The sequence below is a fragment of the Grammomys surdaster genome, unplaced genomic scaffold (assembly GCF_004785775.1).
Source record: "Grammomys surdaster isolate TR1022 unplaced genomic scaffold, NIH_TR_1.0 65, whole genome shotgun sequence".
Classification (NCBI taxonomy): domain Eukaryota; kingdom Metazoa; phylum Chordata; class Mammalia; order Rodentia; family Muridae; genus Grammomys; species Grammomys surdaster.
Genome location: NW_021604567.1, coordinates 16,456,428 through 16,479,754, shown reverse-complemented (window position 1 = coordinate 16,479,754; position 23,327 = coordinate 16,456,428). Strand labels below are relative to the sequence as shown.

Below are 23,327 nucleotides of genomic sequence, written 5' to 3'. Positions count from 1 at the left end.
CTGTTTTTGCTGTAATTGTTTTGCTGCTGCTGCTGCTGCTGCTGCTGTTGTTGTTGTTGTTGTTGTTTTTGCTGTTGTTTTTGCTGTGGTTGTTTTGCTGCTGCTGCTGCTGCTGCTGCTGCTGTTGTTGTTGTTGTTGTTTTTGCTGTGGTTGTTTTTGCTGCTGCTGTTGTTTTCACCAGCTAGTGTGATGTCATCAGATGTCCTTTAGGGTTCTTGAAGGTCCCCATTGGTTTAGAATTCCAGCTTCAAGTATATTTCCTTATTCAAAAAAATGCATTGAAAATTACAGAAATTTGTGCTTTTTAAGAAAAAGGACTCATGGCTTTCTCTGAATTATTAAAAGCGAGCCCATTTTACACTTTAATAGTCATTAAACGAAAGACACAGTGCACTGTAAACTGTATATTCCTATAGAAACTAAGTAAAAGATTTTCCCGGCTGTGTTTAGATAAATAGGAATAGTAAATATTTTTAAACTACTCAAATATTCTATACTTAAAGCATCTTGGGACTAGAACATACCTTTGTGTCCTTTAGATGTCATCCACCTAAATGTGATCTCAATGGATAACTTGTGCCCTTGGATGCATGTGTGGTGGGCTGTATGCATCCAGGGATGGTTCTGAGTAAGGCTCAGCATGTCTGTAGACGCAGCATCAGGTCACAGTAGGAAAAGGCTGGACACCTCTGACAGGTCCCATGTAACCATGGGAATTCCTGCCTGTTTAAAAAGCTCTTCAGATTGTTCTTGAGAAACATTTAATAGAGCTGGCTAGTGTCCTAGTCACCCCTTCCAGACAGAGTTGCAGGGCATGGTGGAAACTTCCAGTGTGGCGAGGCATGCTCTGCGTCTAGAGATGGGCTGGTTCATCCTGGGACAGGTCTGTATACACGTTTCATACTGAGACAGAAGGTATGTGTGTCTTGGTTCCTTTTAGCTCTTCGTAACTACACTGTAATCCTGCTCAATCTGATAGTATAGCCTACAGAGAATTTGAAAAATACACATATTTACCTACTTTCTGTGACAAAATATCCAAGACAAACAATTTATAGAAGAAAGAGTTTTTTCACTCAGGATTTCAGTCCATGGACACTTTCCTACATTGCTTTGGGCTCATGAGAGCACAATTCTTTATAGGGGAGTAGGCTCACCTCAGCACTGCTGGGAAGCAAGGGACGAGAGAATGGGACTAGGTCTCTGTACCCATTAGGACATGCCACCAGGATCCTTTTTACTGGGTTTGACCTTTTATAAGGTTCCATTTCCCACTTGACAGTAGCACCAGAGAAGGCTGGTAGAATGGAACCTTTAGGGTACAGTTCAAGACCCAACCCTGAACAACTCTTCCCTGGCTGTTCCACGAATTCCAGTTAAGCCAATACCTTCCTTTCCCTCCTCGCTCACTGCATTTCTTAAAACATTCAATTTATACTGCAATTAATTTCTGACATAAAATATCTGATTTGAAGCTGGGTGGTGGTGTGAACGGTGTGAAAGTGTAAGCCAAATAAACCCTCTCCTCCCGGCTTGCTTTGATTACTGTGTTTCATCACACCAATGATAACCCTAACTCAGACAGAAATAGGCCCCTGGAGTGGCTAATGCTGTGACAGAGCTGACCGTCGTGTCTAGGGGACATTATTAGAGGACTCTGGGATGCTGGACTTGAAAAGCTGTTGAGACATCAGTGGGCTGTTCTGGAGAACCTGAGAAGATAAGAATGTAGATTACAGTGGAAACAATGGCGTCTGCTTCATTGAGAAGCAAAGACTCTGCCCGCTCATTTGTGTGAAGAATCTGTGGTTCTGATCAGCTGGAGCTGAAGAATTAGCTGTGGTTAACAAGAGAGCAGAACCACTAATGTGGAACCTTTACTCTGCTGTGACAGAAGGATCAGCCCCGATGAAGAGAAGACCAACATTGGAAGTGGTCTTCTAGGAAGTGTTTCCTGAGTGTCGCACACAAGCTGTGTTCTAGAGGTTGTACAGCATGCTGGCAGCCAAGCTCGGTAATGTCCACCTCCCAGATGTTGCTATTTCGGAAGACAAAGTGGTCAGGCAGAGCAGCTGAGGCTTGGCACCATGAAAGGAGCAAAAGAGAGGCTATTGGTGAATGTGCAGCCCTACTGCAGCAGAAGACCCCATCATTTTAGAGTTGCCAATACCATGGGGAAAACACCAACAGTAGCAGCTGTGCAGTAGGGCTGGTCTGAGCCTCGAAGACAAGCAGTGTGGACAGAGAGCAGAGCCAGGGACGTGACCTAAGCCCCTGGGAGAAGTCCAGAAGATCATGAGTGAATACTGGGCATTGAGTTATTTATACAGTTTGAGTTGCATTTTACTTTGACCAGAATGTGACTGTGCCCTAGTTCTTCCCTCTTGAAATAAGATTTTTTTTTTTTTTTACATTATAGGGGCCTAAATTGAAACACTTAGATTTTAAGACTTTGGATTTTTTTTTAAGTTTGAATTTGTAAGACTGTAAAATATTTCATATTGTGATGTTTACATTCCTGTGTGATCTTGGGGGTGAACAAAGAAGGAAAGGTAGAGGCTTTACAGTGATGTGCTTGTATGTTCAAACTGACAAGGGGTCACCTGACAAGAGCTTAAGTTATCCGACAGGAAGGAACGTCAACTGAGAAAATGCCTCCACACAGGCAAGCCTGTAGGGCATTTTTAAATTGGTGATGGATGGGGCAGGGCCCAGCCCACCGTGGGTGGTGCCATCCCTAGGCTGATGTTCTACAGGAAAGCAGGCTGAGGAAACCAATAAGCAGCACCCCTCCATGGTCTCTGCATCAGCTCCTGCCTCCAGGTTCCTGCCCTGTGTGAGCTCCTGTCCTGACTTCCTCACTGATGAAGTGATGTGAAGGCTTGCTCATGGTATTTCCTCACGGGGGTTGTGGGGGTGGTGGTGGGGAGGACTTTACATTCTGTAACTGAGTAGTTTTCACTTTCTCCAGCCCTAAAGAAAAAAAAAGTGATACATTTACCTAGGCTGAAAATTAGAATGAGAATACAGACCTTTCGTCAACTCAGTCCCTGATCTTGTGTGCAATAAAGGTATAAATAGATTTCTAAGATGGACTTCCTTACAATTTTAACTCAAAGGCTAAACATGAATCACAAGCAAGAAAGTAGTGGATATGACCATAAATATTTTTATTAAATGTGAAAATACACGGGCATAAAAATATTGCCCATATTCATTGACACGTGTAAGCCCAAGTTGAAATAATTTTAGTTCCTTTTTTATTAAAACACTAAATTGAGATGGATTAAGTAAGGTTTGGCCCATTTAAAACAAATATAAACTTAGGAGTAATAATTTAAGTCACCAAACATCTCTAATTTTTACCTCCCCTGTGCCTGCATTTCTCTGCACAGGTATTTCAACCACAGACAGTACAATATAGCCTGTTGTTACTGTACACAAAGCCACGCAGTGGCTAATTTTACTCTTAGATCATTCAGCAAATGAGATCATCTGTTTAAAAAAAATACCTCCCCCTTTTAACATCATTTGAAATTACAGAATAAATTCTGCCACTAATAGAAAAGGAATGATAGGATTTGGAAAAAGATTAGCTCTTAGAGATTACCATCTCCTCTCCTTCCTTCACCACAGCAAAGTCAAGTACAGTCAAGAAAACCGTCTTCAGTCACCAGTTACCCAGGGATGTATCTGTAAGGCATGTCGGCACACACGGGCCCTGCAGAGTCAAGTCTGCATGCCGGCATCTGACCCAGGAGTAGCTAGTGTGGACTACTGACAAGCTTTACTCAGTTATCCGTAACCCTTTCTCACACTCGTTTTAGAGATAGGTGTTTAAATTTGTTACTTTTGAAGTGGGGCCTAAGGTCACAGTGGCACGCCATGTTGCAGCCCCACACTCTGGGATTCCAGGCATGAGCTACCATGCCTGTGGGGCCTAAGGTCACAGTGGCATGCCATGCTGCAGCCCCACACTCTGGGATTCCAGGCATGAGCCGCCATGCCTGCTTACATTTAAATAAAAAATCTAATTCCATTCATTATCAGAACTCTGATAAATCTGCATATTGCTATTTAAAAACAGACCTTTAACACTGAGTACTGATATTTTTAAATTAAGATGTTAGATCCAATTCACATTAATAAACTACTGAGATATTTTCAGGCTTTCTTCTATTCAGAGTAAGAAAGAATAAAGTATTAGAACTGAGAAATAAAAGGAGTGGCCCTCAAGCAGACACTTTTCCTTCTTCCCGAGCGATGAGCACTGGACACAGCCCAGTGACACTGCACTAAGAAGGAAGGTCCACCAAGGAAGGACCGTCTATGAAGAGAAAAGAGCTCAGCCAAGGTGAACATTGGTCATGGTTTCCCCAGAACGAGCACAAAGGTCACCTGCAGTTCCTAAACACAGATGTTGGGATGTGGAAGTAGCTCTGCAGTGAGAGAAGAGGCAGAGAACGCATTCTCAGTACTGTGGTTCAATGTCAGGCGGGTAGCAGGAACCACTGTTCCCACACTGTGACTCCTCTGGGACAGGCTGGACACAGAAGACAGCTGACAGCATCCAGGACAGGACATCCTTCTCTCTCATCTCCTGCCATAGCATCTGCCCTTGGTACCGAAGCTGGCAATGACAAAGCCTAATCCTCAGTTGCTTTGGGTTGTTACAAGTAGGAAGGGGAAATGAGTGAGGAGGCAGGTAGACCTGGGCCATGTCCATGCAGCCCACCGTCAGCCCTGTCAGCATCCCGCTGGCTCCACACTGCTGGCAGCTTCCCATCGCTCTCAGTGGGAGTGGGAGCGTCCTGACGGCTCCTTTGTTCTGCTAGTGAACACTGAGCTTGGGAAAGCTCACAGATGCCATCACTCCAGTTCACAACTGTGAGTGACAACATCACAAAAGGAGTCAGACTGAAAGACAACTATAACATAAGTAGTTAACATAAGATTACTAAGATTTGAAAAACACACAAAAGTGCTTTTCATTCAATGTTTCACACTGGCTTGAACTGATTTAATATTTTGTTGGAGGCCCTGGCAGGGAACTCACTATGTAACCTAAGCTGGCTCAAACTCTTAGGAATCCACCTGCTTCTGCCTGTCTCTACTGCTAGGAGAAAAGCTACGAGTTTTCTTGCCTGCCTTGAATCTTGAGACACTGAAGCAAAATGAAAGTTGAAAGGTATTTCAAAATGCATTGTTAAGTGTTTTGGTAAGAGACAGGCTCCTAAGGAGAGGCAAAAAGCACTTAAATGTTTTGCCCAACTCAACTTTGTAACTCATGTTCTTGCAGTTAACAAAATATTTTTCTGTATCTGCTCAAGGATGACTACAGGCTAAGAAAATGATTTGTGCTTGGCTGCTACATTCATGCTTCCTTCCCACCATTTACTAAAATGTTTAATTTCATAAAAGCAATATATTAGACATTTATGCTTAAAATATCTCACAAGGTTTAAAAAAAAAAAAAACTTTCTAGAATAGAGGTGATCATTCTTACCAAAGTAATTCTTTTAAGTTTTCAATACAGCATCAGTAGTTCCATAAATATTCAATATTCTTGATTTACCAACAGATTTTTAGAGCAAAAATTATTCAGTATACAAATACTGACTAGTACATTTCTTAAAGAAGTATCTGAATTAAAGTAAGAGAGACAGGAATGTTTCGGGAGGAAATGCCATCTTATTAAGTGTATGATAGAAGGTACACAGCCAGAGTTGAATGGGTTTGCAAGACTACTTTCTTCTCTCCGAATAAACAACCAAGGAACATCTAGTCCAAACCCCAGCACACAATATAACCAAGACAGCTGGACTAAACATGTAAGAGGAGGAAAAACTGCTTCACCTCACAAAAGGCAACCATAATGCTCTGCTCATGTGGACAGAGCAACTTTCCCTTTCTAAACCAATTTTGTGACAGGAAAGTTCTACCAAATAACTTGGAACTTCGCTTTCTTAAAAAGTATTTCAAACTGACTTTCAACAGTATTGTCTAAAATACCACAGAGCCTCTTTCATATATTTTAACTTACTCTGTTAAATTTAACAATTAAATTCAAGTTAAATTGGTATTCTCCTATAGATATAAAATAACAACAAAAATACTTCCAGTCTACACCTGGACATATGACCTCCACCTGCTGGGAAGCCAGTCTTGGCCTCTCCCTCCCGCAGGGAGAGCTGATGACACTGGTGCAGGAATACTTGCAAGTGACTGGATTGAGCACGGTCTAAGCATAACTATTCCTCCGAGAGTCACACTCAGCTGTTCACAGTCCTTCCAAAACTGAGACACAGTCCACCAAGGACACAGCTCCTCCTCATGGTCAATACACACACCTGGATAGAATCTCTCTGCTCCAGGGTGACAGATGGATAGTTAATGCTTCTGAACACCCCCATAGAGTAAATAAATACCTCACCTCTTCTCCCAGAAGTCACAAAATGAGTACAGGCTGCCTTGTCAGAACTACAGTTCCTTGCTTCCCACCCTGACAGGCCTGTCAACCTTAAAGTAAGCACAGCTTTTTTTCTTTAAAACAACTCTTTGGTTATAGATAAACTAAAAGATTTGTTCCATTTTGTTTCCATTAGAATCCCAAACAAAATTTGTTTTTAATGTTAAAAATAATATAAAAAAAAAAGAAGAGAAGGAGCAGTAAAATAGCTGGTTTAATTGAAGTGGAATTTAAATCTGAACGGTCCGCCTGAGCTGAAGGGATTGAAGCCTTGCCATGAGTTCCAGCTTCTGTGGAAGGGGTTGCCACCACCTCCTTGCTGACTCTCTGCATCAAGAGGGTCTTCTCCATCATCAAATTTCTTTCTCATTTCTACAAAAGAAAACAACTTAAGACTCACATACTAATCTAAGGTATAGGTACAAAGCCTTAATACTCAAACCCATACTTACTCATTCCCATCCTAAAGAAAACAACTGCAAAGAGAACTCCCAAAGTCAGGCTCACTCGTCACAGAGCAGCCTGTCATTACTCTCACCCCTAAATGACAGCCATCAGGCAAGAACCTCATCGAGTCCCCTCCACAAAGTACCTAAGGAGCTTCTTGAGCTATGTGGCCCAGCAGGTGCAACACAACACTCCACAGGCTGTTTCCTCACATAATGCAGACGCATGAGGGACACCTGAGGCACGCGCAGAGTTGGTGACCCAGGAAGGACACCTGAGGCACTCTCAGAGTTGGTGACCCAGGAAGGACACCTGAGGCACTCTCAAGGTTGGTAGAAGGGGACAGAACTCCCTTAACACCTCCAGATCCCTAAAGAGCCTGACTCTGCTCCAACCAGTCACTGCATTACAATTTGCAATGCACTTTGCATTTGAGAAACAGAACAGTACCTACCATATTTAATAACAAAGTGCTTACTAGATTACAACTTACTTGGGACAAAAAGGCATTTCAATTCTGTAGTATAAATGGATGCACAGAAGACTTGCTCAAGAGGCAAAACTTGATTTCCTCATTGTTGAACCTTTCTAGCTAGAATTAGAATGCCTGTCCCTATCCATAGGAAAGGCACAGAAAAGCATTCTGAATGAATTCTTACCCTGTCTCCTTCACATACATGTCAACCAGTAAATCTGTTCACGTGACTTGGAGCAAGATTGCTGTTAACATCCATGGGGGCCCAATAGCCCCAGCTGGTGATCTACTAAGCCAGCTTGACATTCTGATTTCCTCACCAGGCTCCTGAGACATTTGGGAATTTGGTACCAAGAATCATCCATCACTGAGCTAGGAAGCTAACAGGAGTCTAAGATATGTCTATTATGTTCAGTGTTGTTCTTTCATGTGATTACAGAAAAAAGAAAAACACCTAAGAGGTGACAAGAGCTTGTTCAAGTAGGAAAACAGTATTCCACATTCACTATTCTTCCACTACCCCATTTACCTGAGAGTTTCCAAACTACAGGAAGAGACTTGTGAGACCACAGTACTCGCCAGCACCCACAGCCCTCCAGCTCCCCACCCCGCTGCTCCACACTGCCTGGGATGGGAACAGGCAGGAAGAGTCACTCCCTGCATTGCTTCAAGAACAGAGGTACCTGGGTCTGAGAGGACTTCTTTAGCAGCTGCTATGTCAATGAACTTTTTCTCTGCTTTTTTCTTTTCTTCTTCATTCTGGAAATTATCTGGATGCCACTGCAGTGCTAACTTTCGGTATGCTTTAATGATTTCTTGTTTTTTGGCATTTCTGTAGGATTGGGGGAAATTATTTCGTAATTGTCAGGAAAAAAGTATTCTACATTCAATATTCTTTCTACTACACCATGTACCTAAGGATTCCCAAACTCATGCAGAAGAGAAAAGGTCCAAATTCCTTTCAAAAAAAACCACAAGAGCTGTGCTGGTAGTCCTGTTGGAGAACTCAGTGGTAGGCAGCTTCCCTTGCATATGTATCAACCTGAGGTTCATCACAACACAGCAAACAAATACTGTAAGCTCTGTGTGTGTAAAAAGGAGGGAGGGAGGGAGGGAGTGAGGGAGGGGGGAGGAAGGGAGGGGGAGAGGGAGGGAGGGAGGGAGGGACAGCTGATGATACACAGCTGTTTTCCTAGAAGTTCCAAAGATGTAAGTCAAAGATCAAAGACTTAGCATACTATTCTAGACAGTCAATTTTGGTTTTCCTTCCTTTTGGGGCCACAGGGATGGTTGGGGACAAACACTGAGAACTGTATACAAGGCAAGCCCACTACACTGACTAAAACCCAAGGCTTCCTTCCCGAGACACTTCTGCACGACTAAGTGTCTTACAGGACAGTCCAGGTCTTTACAACTGCAACTTTCTGAGTCTCCACACTACCATGATTTAGGGTTTCCTGGGCATTAAAAAAATTCTCACACCAGAGATGGTAGTGCAAGCCTTGAATCCCAGAAGCACACAGAGGAGAGGCACATGAGTCCCTCTGAGTTTAAGGCTATCTAGATGTACATTGTGACTTCAGCCCAGGCAGGGTTGTACAGTGAGACCCTATCAATCTATTAATCAGAATAAAGCACACACACTCGTACACAAAATCTCTTTGAACCCCTTATTTTAGGTTACGTTTACTTAATACTACGAAAGCTGACAGCGTACCTGGGTCTTGTTTTTTGGATAACAATTTTTATTTTATGTATATGTTGTTTGCATGTGTGACCACCATGTGTGTACAATGACAGAGCCAGAAGTGAAGGTCAGAACTGGAGTTAGACAAGGCTGTGAGCCATACCATGTGGGTACTGAAAGCTGAACCTGGTCCTCTGCATGACCCAGTGCTATTAGCCCCAAGCCCTCTCTCCAACCTGGAAAATGGGTCACACAGTAATAGCAGGGCCTCAACTCTAGTCACACAGTAATAGCAGGGCCTCAACTCTAGGCCCAGAGAGGCTGCCTTTTCCTTCCCACTCCAGCCACAGTAGAGTGTACCTCTACTTCTTATCTTTCCCAGAGACGAGGACTGGGAAGTGTAGATGCCCCAGCCTTCATTCACCACCTATCTATAGTGCGCTCCTGATCGCTATGAAAGACTTGCCCGTAGCATACTGAGGACAGTTCATGATGTCGAGATGTTCGAGTAACAAGTAAAGTGAGCCAGGTTAAGACAAAAGGAGCTAGAGTAGCTCTGAAGCAGTTGATTAAATACAGCATGCAAGCTTCAGTAATTCACCTTTTCACTCCCAAGATTTTATAATAATCTCGTTTCTGGGACTGTTTCAGTAACCGCTGGGCTTTCTCTAAACCTTCCCGGATCTGCTGATCATTTTCATTGTGTTCCTGGGCAGCTTCATAATCCTGAATGGCTGTCAAGATACGTTTAGGAAAAGGCTGTTAGGGGAATTACAATTCAGTGCCTTATGCATTCTACCAGCGCAGAACTGTGTCCTCCTTGCCAGCTCCTTCGCTCACTGCTGCTTCTAAGAGCCTAGAGAGTACCAGTCTCATCATTTTGCTTAAACTGAATTCACAGTTGAGGCTGGAGTTCGTGCTGCTGTTGGACAGAGCTCAGTGGCTGGTTCACTTGTCTACCCTCCCACACTGTCTCCTCACACCTCCTTTAAGGTTATACAGAGCAATCTCAGCACCACTAAGACTTAAACGACCACTGCATAGCAAAGGAAGGAGTACACTTGGAAACAAAATCAGCATTGACATCTGTGGTTGATGGTCTGGAGAAAGCAACAGGTACAAAGGGAGCTGGAAGAACCATCAGCTCAGTACTGCCAACGTGATAGCAGTGTCAATCAAAACACAAAGACCTAGTGGGATAGGTCTGGAGGAAATCTACAGTACGTGTTTTGAAAGTATTTAGGTATCTAATAAGCAAAAAGAACCAATGAAGCAGGACTGAGATTCAGCCTTTAAAAGGAAGGCTGATGACCATTTTTTATGCATGGGCAAGTGGGGGATGCTGAATTTCAGAAACATTCCAGTATTCCTTAGACTCACAGACTCACTATGCCTGGGAGTCTGAAATCTAGGTATGATTAGACAGTGACTAGAAACTGAAGTTCAGTGACAGCCCTGGGTGCTGGGTCTCTGTTGGGGCCTAGTTGTAGAACTAAATTTATTTGTGTTGGTTCATAGAAGAAAAATATTCAGAATCTTAAGTTTCCTCCAGAACCTGGCTGATCCTTTGCACTTTTCATCCTCCGTGGAGCACATCTGAGCCCCTGAACACAACTGCAGGCTAAGTCAATATGTCCTACCAAGTCTGATGTTAGTCAGGGAGCCTTGACACACATTTTCTAAATAAACAAATTAAAGGATTTTGAAACCAAATTCTATTATTTGTGGAAAAATAGTGTGGAAAAAGAAATTTATTTGGATAACATTTATTTATCTTGGCAACAGTTAATTGTGTAAAGGGTGTAAGAAGGAACTTGAACAAATAATAAAATGACAAGCTTAACACACTTAAGCTACTTGTTGTACACTGAAAATGAGCCAATAGTATCAATAGACAAGCCCAACGTGAACAACTAACCTGGAGGCTGACTTATACCCTGTGGTGTTATAGGATGCTATTACTGTGATTCACCTACAGGGAATGTTTTCTAACTTAGTTCATAAACTATCTCAAATATTAGTGAGGTTTAAGTTAACAACTACTATCCAAAGCACCTACTACCCTAGCCTTGGAAGAAAGTTCTCTCGAAAGGATATGAGAGAAAAGTGTTTCAAGACACACAAATCTGCTGTTCTTAATTTAAAACACATTTACATTCTTTTCTTTACAGGGAGACACTGTCTCCCTGTGCAGCCCTGGCTGTCCTAGAACTTGCTCTGTAGACCAGGCTGGACTCGAACTCTCAGAGATCCTCCTGCTTCTGCTTTCCAAAAACCGGGAGTAAAGGTGTACACCACCAACACCCAACTCACAGTTTCACCGTTAAATTTAAAAACTGTGATTTCATTTGAAATTGAGAGCTGGGGGAGGTGCCACACAGCACATGGAGGTCAGAGAACTGCAGTGGTTCTATCCCATCTACCACGAGTCCCACACTGAACTCAGGTCGGCAGGCTTGCCGCAGGAAGCACCGTTACTCACGGAGCCACCTCACCATCCCCAGCCACCAAGTCTTCTTCGTGATACTTATTAAGATACAGTATGCAGATCTGTCAGGCTATAGAAAGGGTAGAATTATTGGTTGTTCCGTGTTGCACATGATTAACAACAGGGACTGACTAGAACCTAAAATACTTCCCACAGGCATACGGTAGCCACCTAATTTTCGTTTTATTTCCTCAGACCCCGCACTACGGGAGGTAATCGTTAACAACACATGATTCAAGTCTACTTGACATGCACATGCTCCTATAAACAACCTTAAGGTCGATGTACTATTAAAAATAAAAAGTGAACTGATATAAGGAGGGAGGTGTGTTGGAGAGAACAGGAGGTAATTCTGATTAAAACCCATGGGAAATCATCAAAAAAAATTTAAAATTAGCAAAAAAACCCTAATTAAATGTTCATATAGTACTATTAAAAATGTGGTAAAAGACAATACAGGTAATGATTCTATCTTTCAATTAACATACTACTGTGTATGCTCCAGGACTGCCGTCCTTTGAGGTCCTCATAACATCTAGGAGGAAGCCTCTTAGCTCACCCTAATGCTGCTAAAGTTTGGAGGTCACAGAATCATCCTGTCAAAGGAAGGTGTATGCACACTTTATATGTATGTACTATACATACTTCCATATCCCACTGACCTGGTTTCAACAGAATTCTTTCCTCAGATGCTGTGCCTATTATGATCCACTAAGACAGAATAATTACCAATTTTTCAAATTCTTAGCCCTTTGCAGATGAATCTGTTCAAAATAAAATGCAACTGAACCTGTGCTGGTTTCCCACTTTAACCTTTAGATAGTGCAGGTCAGACTCCTCCCCTTACCTTCATCATACATCTCCTCTGTTAAATAGGCCTCTGCTCGGTCTTTCAGAGCATTTACATTGTCGGGCTCCATCTGTAAAACTTCAGAACATATTCGAATGGCTTCAACAGGCTTCTCATCCTAAAAGTAAACGCAAGAAAAGAGGATGGGCTGGAGGCGCACCTCAATGGTAGTGCCTGCCGCCACGCATGAGTTCCCGAGTTCAATACTCACTGCCAAAATGAATTAAAAATAAGCACTATGGATCAGAGAGACGGCCAGTAGTGTGTGCACGGAATGACCAAATGAATGGTTAAGCCCACTGTGGCTGCTGTTCCATGTCTGGGAACATGCCAGCTCACCTTAGAGAAGCAGTGACAGATCCTTTCTTTTGAGCGGATTGTGTACTCAGCAACACTGGGCTCTGTCTTCATGACTGATTCATATTTGCTGGTTGCATCTGTGTATCTATGAAATAAGCAACCAGTGAGGAATAAGGAGACGGTTTCCAAAGCTGCAGACACCGCCCTCCTTTCACTATGTGTCACTTAGTAAATACAGTGGAAAGGACACAAGACCTGCCTCCAAATAAGTCCCTCTAACCTTAATCCAGAGGAGCCTGTTCAACACAGAGACATGAGTCTCTAAAGCTGGGGCTGGGGGCGGGGGAGGGGAGCAGCCAGAGGACTCATCAGGTGAAGATTCCTGTCACAAGACTGAAGACCTGAGCTAATCCCTAAAACTCCGTGGCCGAAAGAGCCCCAGACACATTCTCCAGGGCATGTATTTGCCTATGCTCACAAGAAAATTGAACAAAAACAGTTGAAAGCATGTGGCTAGGGCATATAGGTGATGGAAAGTTAAATGAAGAGACCCTGTCTCACTCTTCATTCTGAGGGGAACCCAACAGTGGAGCTGCCTCAGGCCCGGTCATGCTCCTCTAAGTCCAGGAACCTTGCTACTTCACCAAACTGTTTGCTCTGTCACTGGCAAACACTTGTTCATGTCTCCCCAGAAAACATTCACAAAACAGACTACACACACACACACACACACACACACACACACACACACACAGAGCAGGCAGCAGGGAGCAGCACTTGAGAGCAAAACCCAGGACTTTGCATAAGTCAGAAGCACTCACTCTGCCGCTGGGCCATCGCTCTAACCTAAGCCGTCCATGTTAAAGCAGCTGTGTGATCGTCAGTGAGCGGATGGCTAGCTAACTATAGCAGACAGTAGTACCATGGAAGACAGTCACCAACAAACAGAAAGGGAGGATTAATTCTAGAAGCTGGGTAAATGCCCAGAGAATTATGCTAAGGAGAATATATATGCTAAGGAGAATGCAGGCTCATCTCAAAAGCTGACAGGTTTTGTTTCCATTTCTTTCAGACTCTTTACAATGGCAAAGCTATAGACAAGGAATGTACCCACTGTTGCTAGAGTCTAAGGATGACTGGGACAGGAGAGGAGTTGTGACTGTGAAAGGTGACCTAAGACAGACTTGAGCAGTGACAGATCTTGATCACGTTAGTTTGCAAGACATTGGGGTAAACTGGGCAAAGCGTTCTCCTGACAGCTACAAAGGCAATGGGGTAGGAGCCGGTCAGACTCTACCTCCCACTAAGCAGTAGTGTGGAAAGTCTTCTCTCCGACAGTGCTGGTCCAGCCTGTCAAGCCCTGTGCCCCAGTATCCACACACACTCCCACTGTTAGAGGACAATGTAATATCCGCAGTTCTCTAAGAGCTCTTCTCTTACTCCTGGCCTTCACGGCCTCCGACGGGGTTACGGCTCTCTTCTTGCTTCTCCCATTAAGTTCTGCTCTAGCACTTGGCTACCAGCTCCGTCCCCCAGCACTGAGGTCCATGCACCTCCCACATAAACCTTAAAGACTAAACCCTGCAGGCACAAACGAGGACACACCTGACGTCACACACAGCTGCTCGTCAGGATGCTATGCAGTTACTGTTACTTCTATCTTGCCGCTTCAACAGTGTACATAATCCTGATGAGTTTGCTCGGCTCAGTGCCGTCTGGATCCTAACCAGGCGGATGAGGAAAGGCTCTTACCTGCCGTCCCTGATCAGCTCTTCAGCTGACTCAATCAGCTTGTTAAGTTTCTTCACTTGCTTATAGTGTGCAAAACACCGCTTGTGATCCTGGTCGAGTTTCAGACACTCACGAACTTCACTGCTCGTGGAATTTAAAAAAACATTACTGGCAATATTCCAAGTCAAAATAATCATTGAATACCTCTCTGTATTAAGTAGAGAAATCATCATTAAGTTCTTTTTCTTTGGAACGATGGAAACATGCTGACTTCATAATTTGCTATGCATATTGTCTCATAGACACAGTAATTGAAATGGCACACAGTCACACACTGGATTCTCCAGTTCAGCTCAGTAAGTAAAACAGCATCCTCGCTTACGTTAGTAAGACTGTTTCAGGAAGATCAACTGTAGGATCTATGTATTATATGTACATATTACCTTAGGGATAACCGAAGTTATTTGAGTGGATATAGGTATTTTTAAAAGCCTTTAATATTTCTATTAACATGCTATGAAAACTGTAGAAAGAGCAGCTAGAGGTGAAGGAACTGACCTGAGAGACAGTTCATGGTCTCCTAGCTGGTAGTAGAGTGTGCTGATTTTGTAAAATGCCTCTGTGTTGTCATTCTTCAGCTTTGAAGCAGCCTTTAAGTCACTGATGGCTTTCCGGGGCTCTCCTTCCTTTATGAAGCACTCGGCTCGCAGTTCACGCAATTCTGCATCCCAAACACAAACCTTAAGAAACAAAAGAACTAGACTTTAAGTCACATAGGTATGCACACTGATTCCTGCACCCTACACATTCACACACACACTCATAAATATAAAAACACTCGGTCAGTGTGATAAGGTCATTATTTTATAAATGATGTTGAGAACCCTGACACACTTACATGTGACAGCCAGAATATGATAATCTCTTGAGTGTGTCTTAAACTCTTAACAGGAAAAGGAGATGCAACAAAAGGGCCTTTCTTTGTTCTCCTTTCTTCCTGGGATTACAGTTTTACAAGTCTGACTATAAGAAAACCTAGCACTTGCACATTTAGTTCCAACCAAGCTTCATGCACAGTGAAACCTTTCTCAAAAAAGAAGGAAAGCTACGCATTCACCATTAGATTATTCCACTCAAACGTTTGAGAAGAATCAATATTCAACAATTATAATTGCTATAATTAAGAAAATCTAAGTTCCTATTAGTAATTCTTGATTTGTCTTGTTTTTTGAGACAGGACACCATGTATACAAGCTGGCCTCCAATACCCTATGCTCACCAGACCCAGTTACTCCAATACCAGGTGTCACACTCAGGGCACCAACTGAACTATCTTCCCCAGCCCCAACCCTGACGCTGCACTGATGACTAAATCCTGACCCTGCACTGATGACTAAATCCTGACCCTGCACTGATGACTAAATCCATCCAATGCCCTCTTCTGGTGTTTCTGAAGACAGCTACACTATACTCACAATACATAAAAAATAAATAAATCTTTAAAAAAACAGAATTCCTCTATGTCGCATCACATGATTTCTCCTATAAAATTATCAAATAAGAGCCAGCAAGATGTTTAGTATGTAAAGATGCTTGCATACAATCCTTGTGACAAGTATAATCCACAGGACCCACACAGAGATAGAAGAAGAGAACTAACTGCACAGAATTCCTCTTTGGCCCTTCAAGGGCATCACAGTACATACAACTACACACATATATCATACACACACACACACACACACACACACAGAGATAATTTTTTCATTATCAAGTAGATCCATATATCATATGTTTACTGCCAGTATTAAGTTAAAGGGCTGTGAAAATGTTAATTATATTGATTATTTCCATTTAGGCTTTGTTCTGAACTCCTTTGAAGCAAGGAAACTCCAAATTCAATGCTTCCTACAAGAACCCTCCCTGTCATAGCGTACTCTGCCTTCTCTCTTACAAGGTTCTCATTGTAAAAGTATTCCTCTTTGTTTCCAAACACCATCTTTCCCATTATCTAGCATAGTATTCTCCAAATAAATAAATTAAATACATTCATTCATTCATACATACATACATACATACATAAATACATAAATACATAAATAAATAAGGCAAAGCAATCCATGGATAAAACACGTTCTTCTCAACCTGGTAGGGCAGTGCAAGTGTTTAATCCCAATACTTGTGAGGCAAAGGCAGGCAGATCTCTGTGAGTTTGAGGCCAGCCTGGTCTACAGAGAGTTTTGAGTTAACTAGAGCGATACAGAAATAGAAAAGACTCTGTCTCAAAAAAACAACAACAAAAAATGTAATTCTCACTTTACAGTATACCAATATTTACTAAAAATCTTTAGTTGCAAATTTATATGACCAATTTTTAAGAGCTGAACACCCAAAGATCAGTCTATATCCTATCTTGGTTTTGGTAGTACATGAACGTGTCTAACACGAGACATAAAAGCAGTGCCAGACTTGTCGTCAGCTGCAGTATGTAAGAAACTCACCTCTAAAATCTTATCAAGGAAGGTTATAGCAGCAGTGTAATCAGCACTGTCGAAGGCGTCGAGGGCTTGGGAGCGCAAGCGCTGCATTTCGTCAGCTTTGACAAGTTGAGACTCGGCTTCCTTCTCTTCATTCTCACTTGGATTAGATTTGAGCTACAGCCAAACAACAAAATCAAAGTTTTAATCTTATAAATCCGATACCTGTAACAGACACAAAGATCTCACCATTCCAAAAACCGTGGCACAGACCCTGCACAGAGGAGCCAATCAGACCACGGCCATAAACTGAGACAATACAAAGAGTTGCTAACATTGGGTTACTCACTCTACACCAGCAAGTAACAAAGGCAGGAGTAACACAGACGGCTGACTTGGAGGCTATGAAGCCTGTTTCAGCTGACATTACTAGATTCCCAGGTAGCTAAGTTAAAGAAAGTGAGCCTGTAACTGACAGAGTTATCATACAGATCAATTGTGTGCACTGCATCTTCCAACTGTTAATATGATTCTTTGATGCCAGTCATTAACTATTAATTTAGGAACTATGATTCCTATATATATAAGGTTTGTTTAGCTATAAAATTACTATTTAAATACTTTATTACAAAGAAAAAATATTGACAGAAACCATGCAGGAAAGGCTATGGCAAGTAGTGAGCTTCCTGGAGATGGCCCACTGTTTTACATGGGTGAGCTCTGGAGAGGCACAGCCCAGAGACTTCGTCCCAGGATTGCTTCTCACTGCTGATATGCCCTTACTGTCACTATTACATAGCCTAATTGTTCCTGGGCATCAGCCCACCCTATTAGACAAACTTCCTGAAGATCAATATGAAGATGAGCTTTCATATTATAATGCTGTTTAGATGAATTATTGACTTTATAGCACTCCCGATTTGATTCAAATAATGTTAAGAAGAAAGTTTAAGGAGATGGTTTTAGTTGTTTTGCCAGAAAGATGTAATGAGTTAGAATCAAGGTAGAATGTGCCCCCTCCTCACAGTAAGTAAAGGCTGCATAATAAGGAACACAATGAGCTTTCACAATTGCACTGAGAAGAGAAACAGGCTTGGGACAGATTTGTGATCAAGGAAAAACACCCATCCTGTATCAGGTCCAAGGATGAGGCCACAGGTGTGCACTGTGACAAAGCAAGGCCACGTGAAACTGTTGCTTTGAACTTATACTGAGCTTATAGGATGAAACTCTGCTTTGAACTTACTATGGACATCCTTCTGTAATTCCCTTTTGTGTACCATTTTATCTGTGAGGGAATTTTATAAAGGACTTTTGTCTAAGAAGCTATAAAAAGGCTGAGAGAAGGAATTAAGTGTGGCTGTTGGGGCTCTGCTCCATCCACCAAATATATGTGTGTCTGTCTGTCTGTCTGGATGTATGCATGTACAATATGTATATATGTATATATGTCTGTCTATATGTAGTGCATATATAAGTATGTAGACATATGTGTACGTATATAAGTATACATGTACACTTGTGAAACTGATGACACTGATGATCAGGAGAGAGAGAGAGAGAGAGAGAGAGAGAGAGAGAGAGAGAGAGAGAGAGAGTGTGTGAGTCAGTCCCCACTCACATGCGCCTGACTTTCTCTGTGAAATTGCCAAAAGTCATCAGCGTTTGACCCCAGAACAGTGCGAGTTAAGGGTTAGGGCTCCCAGCAGCCAGCAACTTCTGGCCCCCAAACAGTAAGAGAGAGTTCAAAGGCCAGGTCGCCAGCCTTTGGCCTTCGTCCAATGCTGTGTCCCACTTTAGTACCTGACTGTCAGGGCTGGCTCCCAGCAAAGAATCAATTCTGTATGACTCTCAACAATACCTTCTTGGAGCCAGGTACTTACCACTTTCTTGAAATCATCTTCTGCTTCATCAAGTTTTCCTTGTTTGAGTAGTAAGTGCCCTCTCTGTAATCTTGCCTAGGAAGAAACAGAGCGGCTGTCCTGAGTACTGTGGATTTCTTAATTTTCTTTAAAAATAAAGAATAAATAATGTAATCAAGTTACTAATATTCCTTTTTCCAGTGTTTGCTTGCCTTATTACTGAGACAAATTCCTATAGCTATAGAACGTACATTAATTTTTATTGAAGTTTTCTTTAGAAATGTTTTGCTCAACACAAAGGCTCCGTTTCAGGAGTTGTCTATTTACCACAATAAGATTTCTTTCTGAGTGACAAGAGTGCCCTGGAACTAGATGATAGCAGCGGTTACACAGCCTGTAAACATACTGATGCTTCAAAATGGGAAGTTAATGATACATGAATTATATACACTTTTTTTTTTAAAAAAAAAAATAAAGCTGGGTATCAAACACAAGGACTCATAAAGAAGATACAACGGTTCTACCTTCAAGATATATTCCAAGCCCTGTATTTTAATTTTAAAAGATACTTTTTGACATCATACTAATCTTTTCCAAAGAAAGCTGCAGTGAGACTATCGAAGCTCCAGAAATAGGTTTGCTGTTCATTAAACCTTCAATTATCAATGTAAATATTTATTATAGACAGAGAGACAGTGTCTCTTCCCCCTTCATTTCTGATATTCTACTTCTTCTAATATTATATACATTACCCTAGCCCTTCAACATATACCTACTATCTGATGACTAATTTCTTCTTAAAATTAAAAAAAAAAAAAACAGACACCACAGATTGTCACTTAGGTTTATGCATTACTTTTACAGAACATAAAATTCCCCTAACCTTCTATCAAAAACATTAATAAACATAAAAACAACCATTACAGCCATTTCAGCTAGCTAATGACTGATCATGATGCTAAGAAAATGGGATACTTAGCCTTTGTAAAGGTTACACTAAGCTGTGTCGAGTACTAAAGTCAACAAAAACTGACAGTTGGGAATTCTATTTGAAAATAATATTGCAGTCATATTTCAAATTAAACATGTACTACATGGCTGTTAGTTAGCTTGGACCCTTCCTTTTAGAAATGTGGTAAATTATAAACAATGGTCACAAAGTTAATTTTTAGGCCATTTTGACTGGCCCATATATGTAATCCTGATGAAATCTCCCACACAGGTTCATGTGTTGGTATGTGATTCTCAGTTGGTGCTGCCATTTTGGGAGATGGTAAAAAAACTTTAGGAGCCAGGACCTGGCTTAAGGAAGCAGGACACAGAGGGTGTATCCTTGAGAGCCGTATCCTATCCTGACTACAGTATATTCTCTGCTTCCCATTTGCCATAAAGTCAGCGAGTTCCTCTTCCATAGGCTCCCCCGCCATGGTGGCCAGTGTCAGCACAGGCCCACCATCATGGAAACAAGGACTGTGCATGAATACTGAAAGCCCTGAATTTCTGAGTTTAAATGAATCTCTCGTAAGTTGTCTGTTAGCTGTGCTGTCACACTGATAGAACTAATCAATGTACCACCAAAGGAGTCCCCATACAAGCTGTGACAGCGCTCAGCCCTCACAGGACTTGCCAGCCTTTAGGATAGGAGACTGTAAGCTTCTGAACCTATGAAGCTTGTGCAGTGGTGCCAGGAAGAACCATACCAGCAATGCTTGCAATCCACCGAACCCCCACCCTCTTGAATGGGCCACTCTGTTTATTCTCCCTAAGTCATTCTTAAATGAAACGGTGGTCAGTTGGCTGAAATCCTACTCAGCCTGTTAAGTCTCTCTCACATCATGTCCTACATTCCAGCCTTCACATGGACTCGTCTTTCTAAACAACAAAGTTAATACTGGCGGGCTTCTAAAAAGAATCACCTAGTATACCCTGTGTGAAGGCTATTCCTGGTGTCACCTTGACTACACCTGGAATGAACAACAACCCAGAGACAGAGGGCACACTGTGATCCAGATCATGAGGCTGAAGACACAGGCTTCTGACCTGGATCTGACATGGGATGACATGACTTGTGATCCAGATCTTGAGGCACAGTGGCCATGAAAAACTTAGGCCTAGGCAAGGTAGTACACGCCTTTAATCCCAGGAGACAGAGGCATGCAGATTTGAGTTCAAGGCCAGCCTGGGACAGAACACGTTCCAAATCCAGGCATGGTGGTACACACCTTTAATCTGGGCCACACCTTCTGCTGGAGGCCTACATAAGGACATTGGAAGAAGGAAGATTCACTCTTCATCACCTGCTTGCACTTACTTGCCAGCACATCTGTTGGGACCTACTTCTTCAGGATTCCAGCTTATACAGAAGACCAGCTAAAACACCTAGCCTTGTGGGACTGAGCAACTGCTAGATTCTTGGACTTCCCATTCCCAGCTGCCCATTGTTGGGTTAGTGGACTGCATGTAAGCCATTCCAATAATTTCCCTTAATACATAAACATTCTATAACAGCTGTGACTCTAGAGAACCCTGACTAATATACTCAGTTACTCTTCTGTACAGACCTTTGCTTTGTTTTGTTGGGACAAGTCTCTCTACATAGCCCTGACTGTCCTGGAATTCATTGGGTGGACTAGAAAGTCCTTAAACTCAGGCAGAGATGTGCATGCCTCTGTCCCCCCTGTGTCAACACAAGCAGTATCCGTAAAAACTGCTAATGCCAACAACATTTTGAGTTTTGCTATTACTTGCTGTTGTTACTGAGACAGAATCTGGCTATAGTTCTCAAGCACCACAAGGCCCTGGGCTCCAGAGAGTCTCCTGCTACACCTCTCAGCTGGATGTATACAGTTATGTGCCACTATGAAGGGGAAGTGCAAGAATTCTCAATCTGATATCCTCTAGTAATGCCTAAGGTGCCAATACTGACTTCAGGAACAGGCTCCCTCCTGCCAGTTCCCTTAAGTTCCGCATTGAGCAAGTGTTGGTGAACTTACTGCAGTGAAATCCATCTTCAGTTCAATCACTTTCGTTAAGTCAGGCAGCGCTGCTTTGGATTTTCCCATGGCTAAGAAGACAGTAGCTCTCCTATAGTACGCAATATAATTATCAGGGTCGCCATCTGAAAATTAAAAGAATAAGTATTAGCTGTCTTTGACAAAAGAGCCTGAGAAAATTACAGTTTACAATTTTATTTAGAATGACAAACAGGCAATGATAGCTCACCACTCTAATCCCAACACTTGGGAGGCAGAAGCGGGCTAAGTTTTAGGATAGCCTAGTGTCTATAGCGAATTCAAGTCAAGCCAGGGCTACACAGACTCTCTCTGAAAAGTAAATAAAGAACCGTAAGAAGAACACTAAAATTAAGAGCTCAGGATACAGTTGAGTGACACTGTGCCGGGTGAGTGGAACACGTGGCGACTCCTACAGGGTGGCCCACCCAGGAAGAAAACTAAAGCTCCCTGTCCTTCACTTTCCCTTCTCTGGAGGTGCATCTGTATCCTCTGTAATGCCTGCTCTCCTACACCAAAAGATGCTCGCCTAAACTCTTGGAGCCATTCTAGCAAACTGACTGAACTTAAGAAGGTGCTCGTGGAATGCTGGCTCATGCCTGGAGAGCCGGGCTTCTAAGGTGGGCAGTAGTCTTTCTCAAAACCTATGGATCGTAGGCTGCTACCTCCAAGCACATAGCATCAGAATGTAACTGAATCATAGGAAGCTAACTCATATCCAAAGAGAGCCTTTAGGACTGCTCAGTAGGAAGAAGTCTCCATGCATCCGGGTAGGCAGAAGTCAATAAAGTAGTGTGTGTTGGGTAAGACCAGAGGTTGGTGTTGAGTTTTCTTCTACCTCTACTCTCAGAGCATCAAATGACCGTGGTTCAACATAGAAATGGAAAGTCACCTTGCCTAGAGATACAGGGTCACGTGTGTGGTACTTGTTTCCTTTCCTTTCCTCTTAAAGAGCAACTATGGCAGTGTAGGATGGTGCAGTGGGTCAGCCTGAGTTCATCTCTCACAAAAGGGAACAAAAGGCTCCTTCTTAAACTACACACAAGGTAAGGCTATCCTGACATACGTGTGTGTTTGTGTGTGTGTACGCACCACATGTGGACACACACACACAAAGATATAAATAACATCTACATGACAGGAGTTCCTGGACCTAGTCCGCATCTACCAGTATACAGGAAGTAGAGAGTAAGATATGAATTTTTTAAATCATACTCGGGGGTCTGAGGCGATGGCTCAGTAGTTAAGAAAACAGAGCTCAAGTTTACGTATCATCACAGATACCTGCGACCACAGCACCAAGAAGATCCAATGCCTCTGGCCTCCCCGAGGACACGCATACACCCCACCTCCTGCCTGCTATGATAAAAAACGCCGTGACCAAAACCAACTTGGGGAGGAAAGAGATTATTTCAGTTTACAACTCTCAGGTCACAATCTATCACTAACGGAAGTCAAGGCAGGAACCTGGAGGAATTGTAGCAGAGCCCATGGAGGGATGCTGCTTACTGACTTGTTCCTGATTGCTT

At 42.6% G+C, this 23,327-nt stretch overlaps 1 protein-coding gene across 1 annotated transcript in view; it reads right to left on the bottom strand.

Annotated features, from left to right (window-relative positions):
- Positions 1-6,665: 6,665 nt before the first annotated feature.
- Positions 6,666-23,327, bottom strand: part of Dnajc3 (DnaJ heat shock protein family (Hsp40) member C3) — a 32,210-nt gene continuing 15,548 nt past the window's right edge. Inside the window, exons 3-12 of the mRNA XM_028771363.1 lie at positions 21,781-21,905; positions 18,809-18,883; positions 16,950-17,102; positions 15,007-15,188; positions 14,470-14,589; positions 12,757-12,862; positions 12,415-12,535; positions 9,681-9,813; positions 8,076-8,224; positions 6,666-6,842 (exon numbers count right to left, since the gene is read on the bottom strand). Coding sequence (XP_028627196.1) covers positions 6,685-6,842; positions 8,076-8,224; positions 9,681-9,813; positions 12,415-12,535; positions 12,757-12,862; positions 14,470-14,589; positions 15,007-15,188; positions 16,950-17,102; positions 18,809-18,883; positions 21,781-21,905 — 1,322 coding nt within the window. The 3' untranslated portion in view covers positions 6,666-6,684. The remainder of the gene's footprint in view (positions 6,843-8,075; positions 8,225-9,680; positions 9,814-12,414; positions 12,536-12,756; positions 12,863-14,469; positions 14,590-15,006; positions 15,189-16,949; positions 17,103-18,808; positions 18,884-21,780; positions 21,906-23,327) is intronic.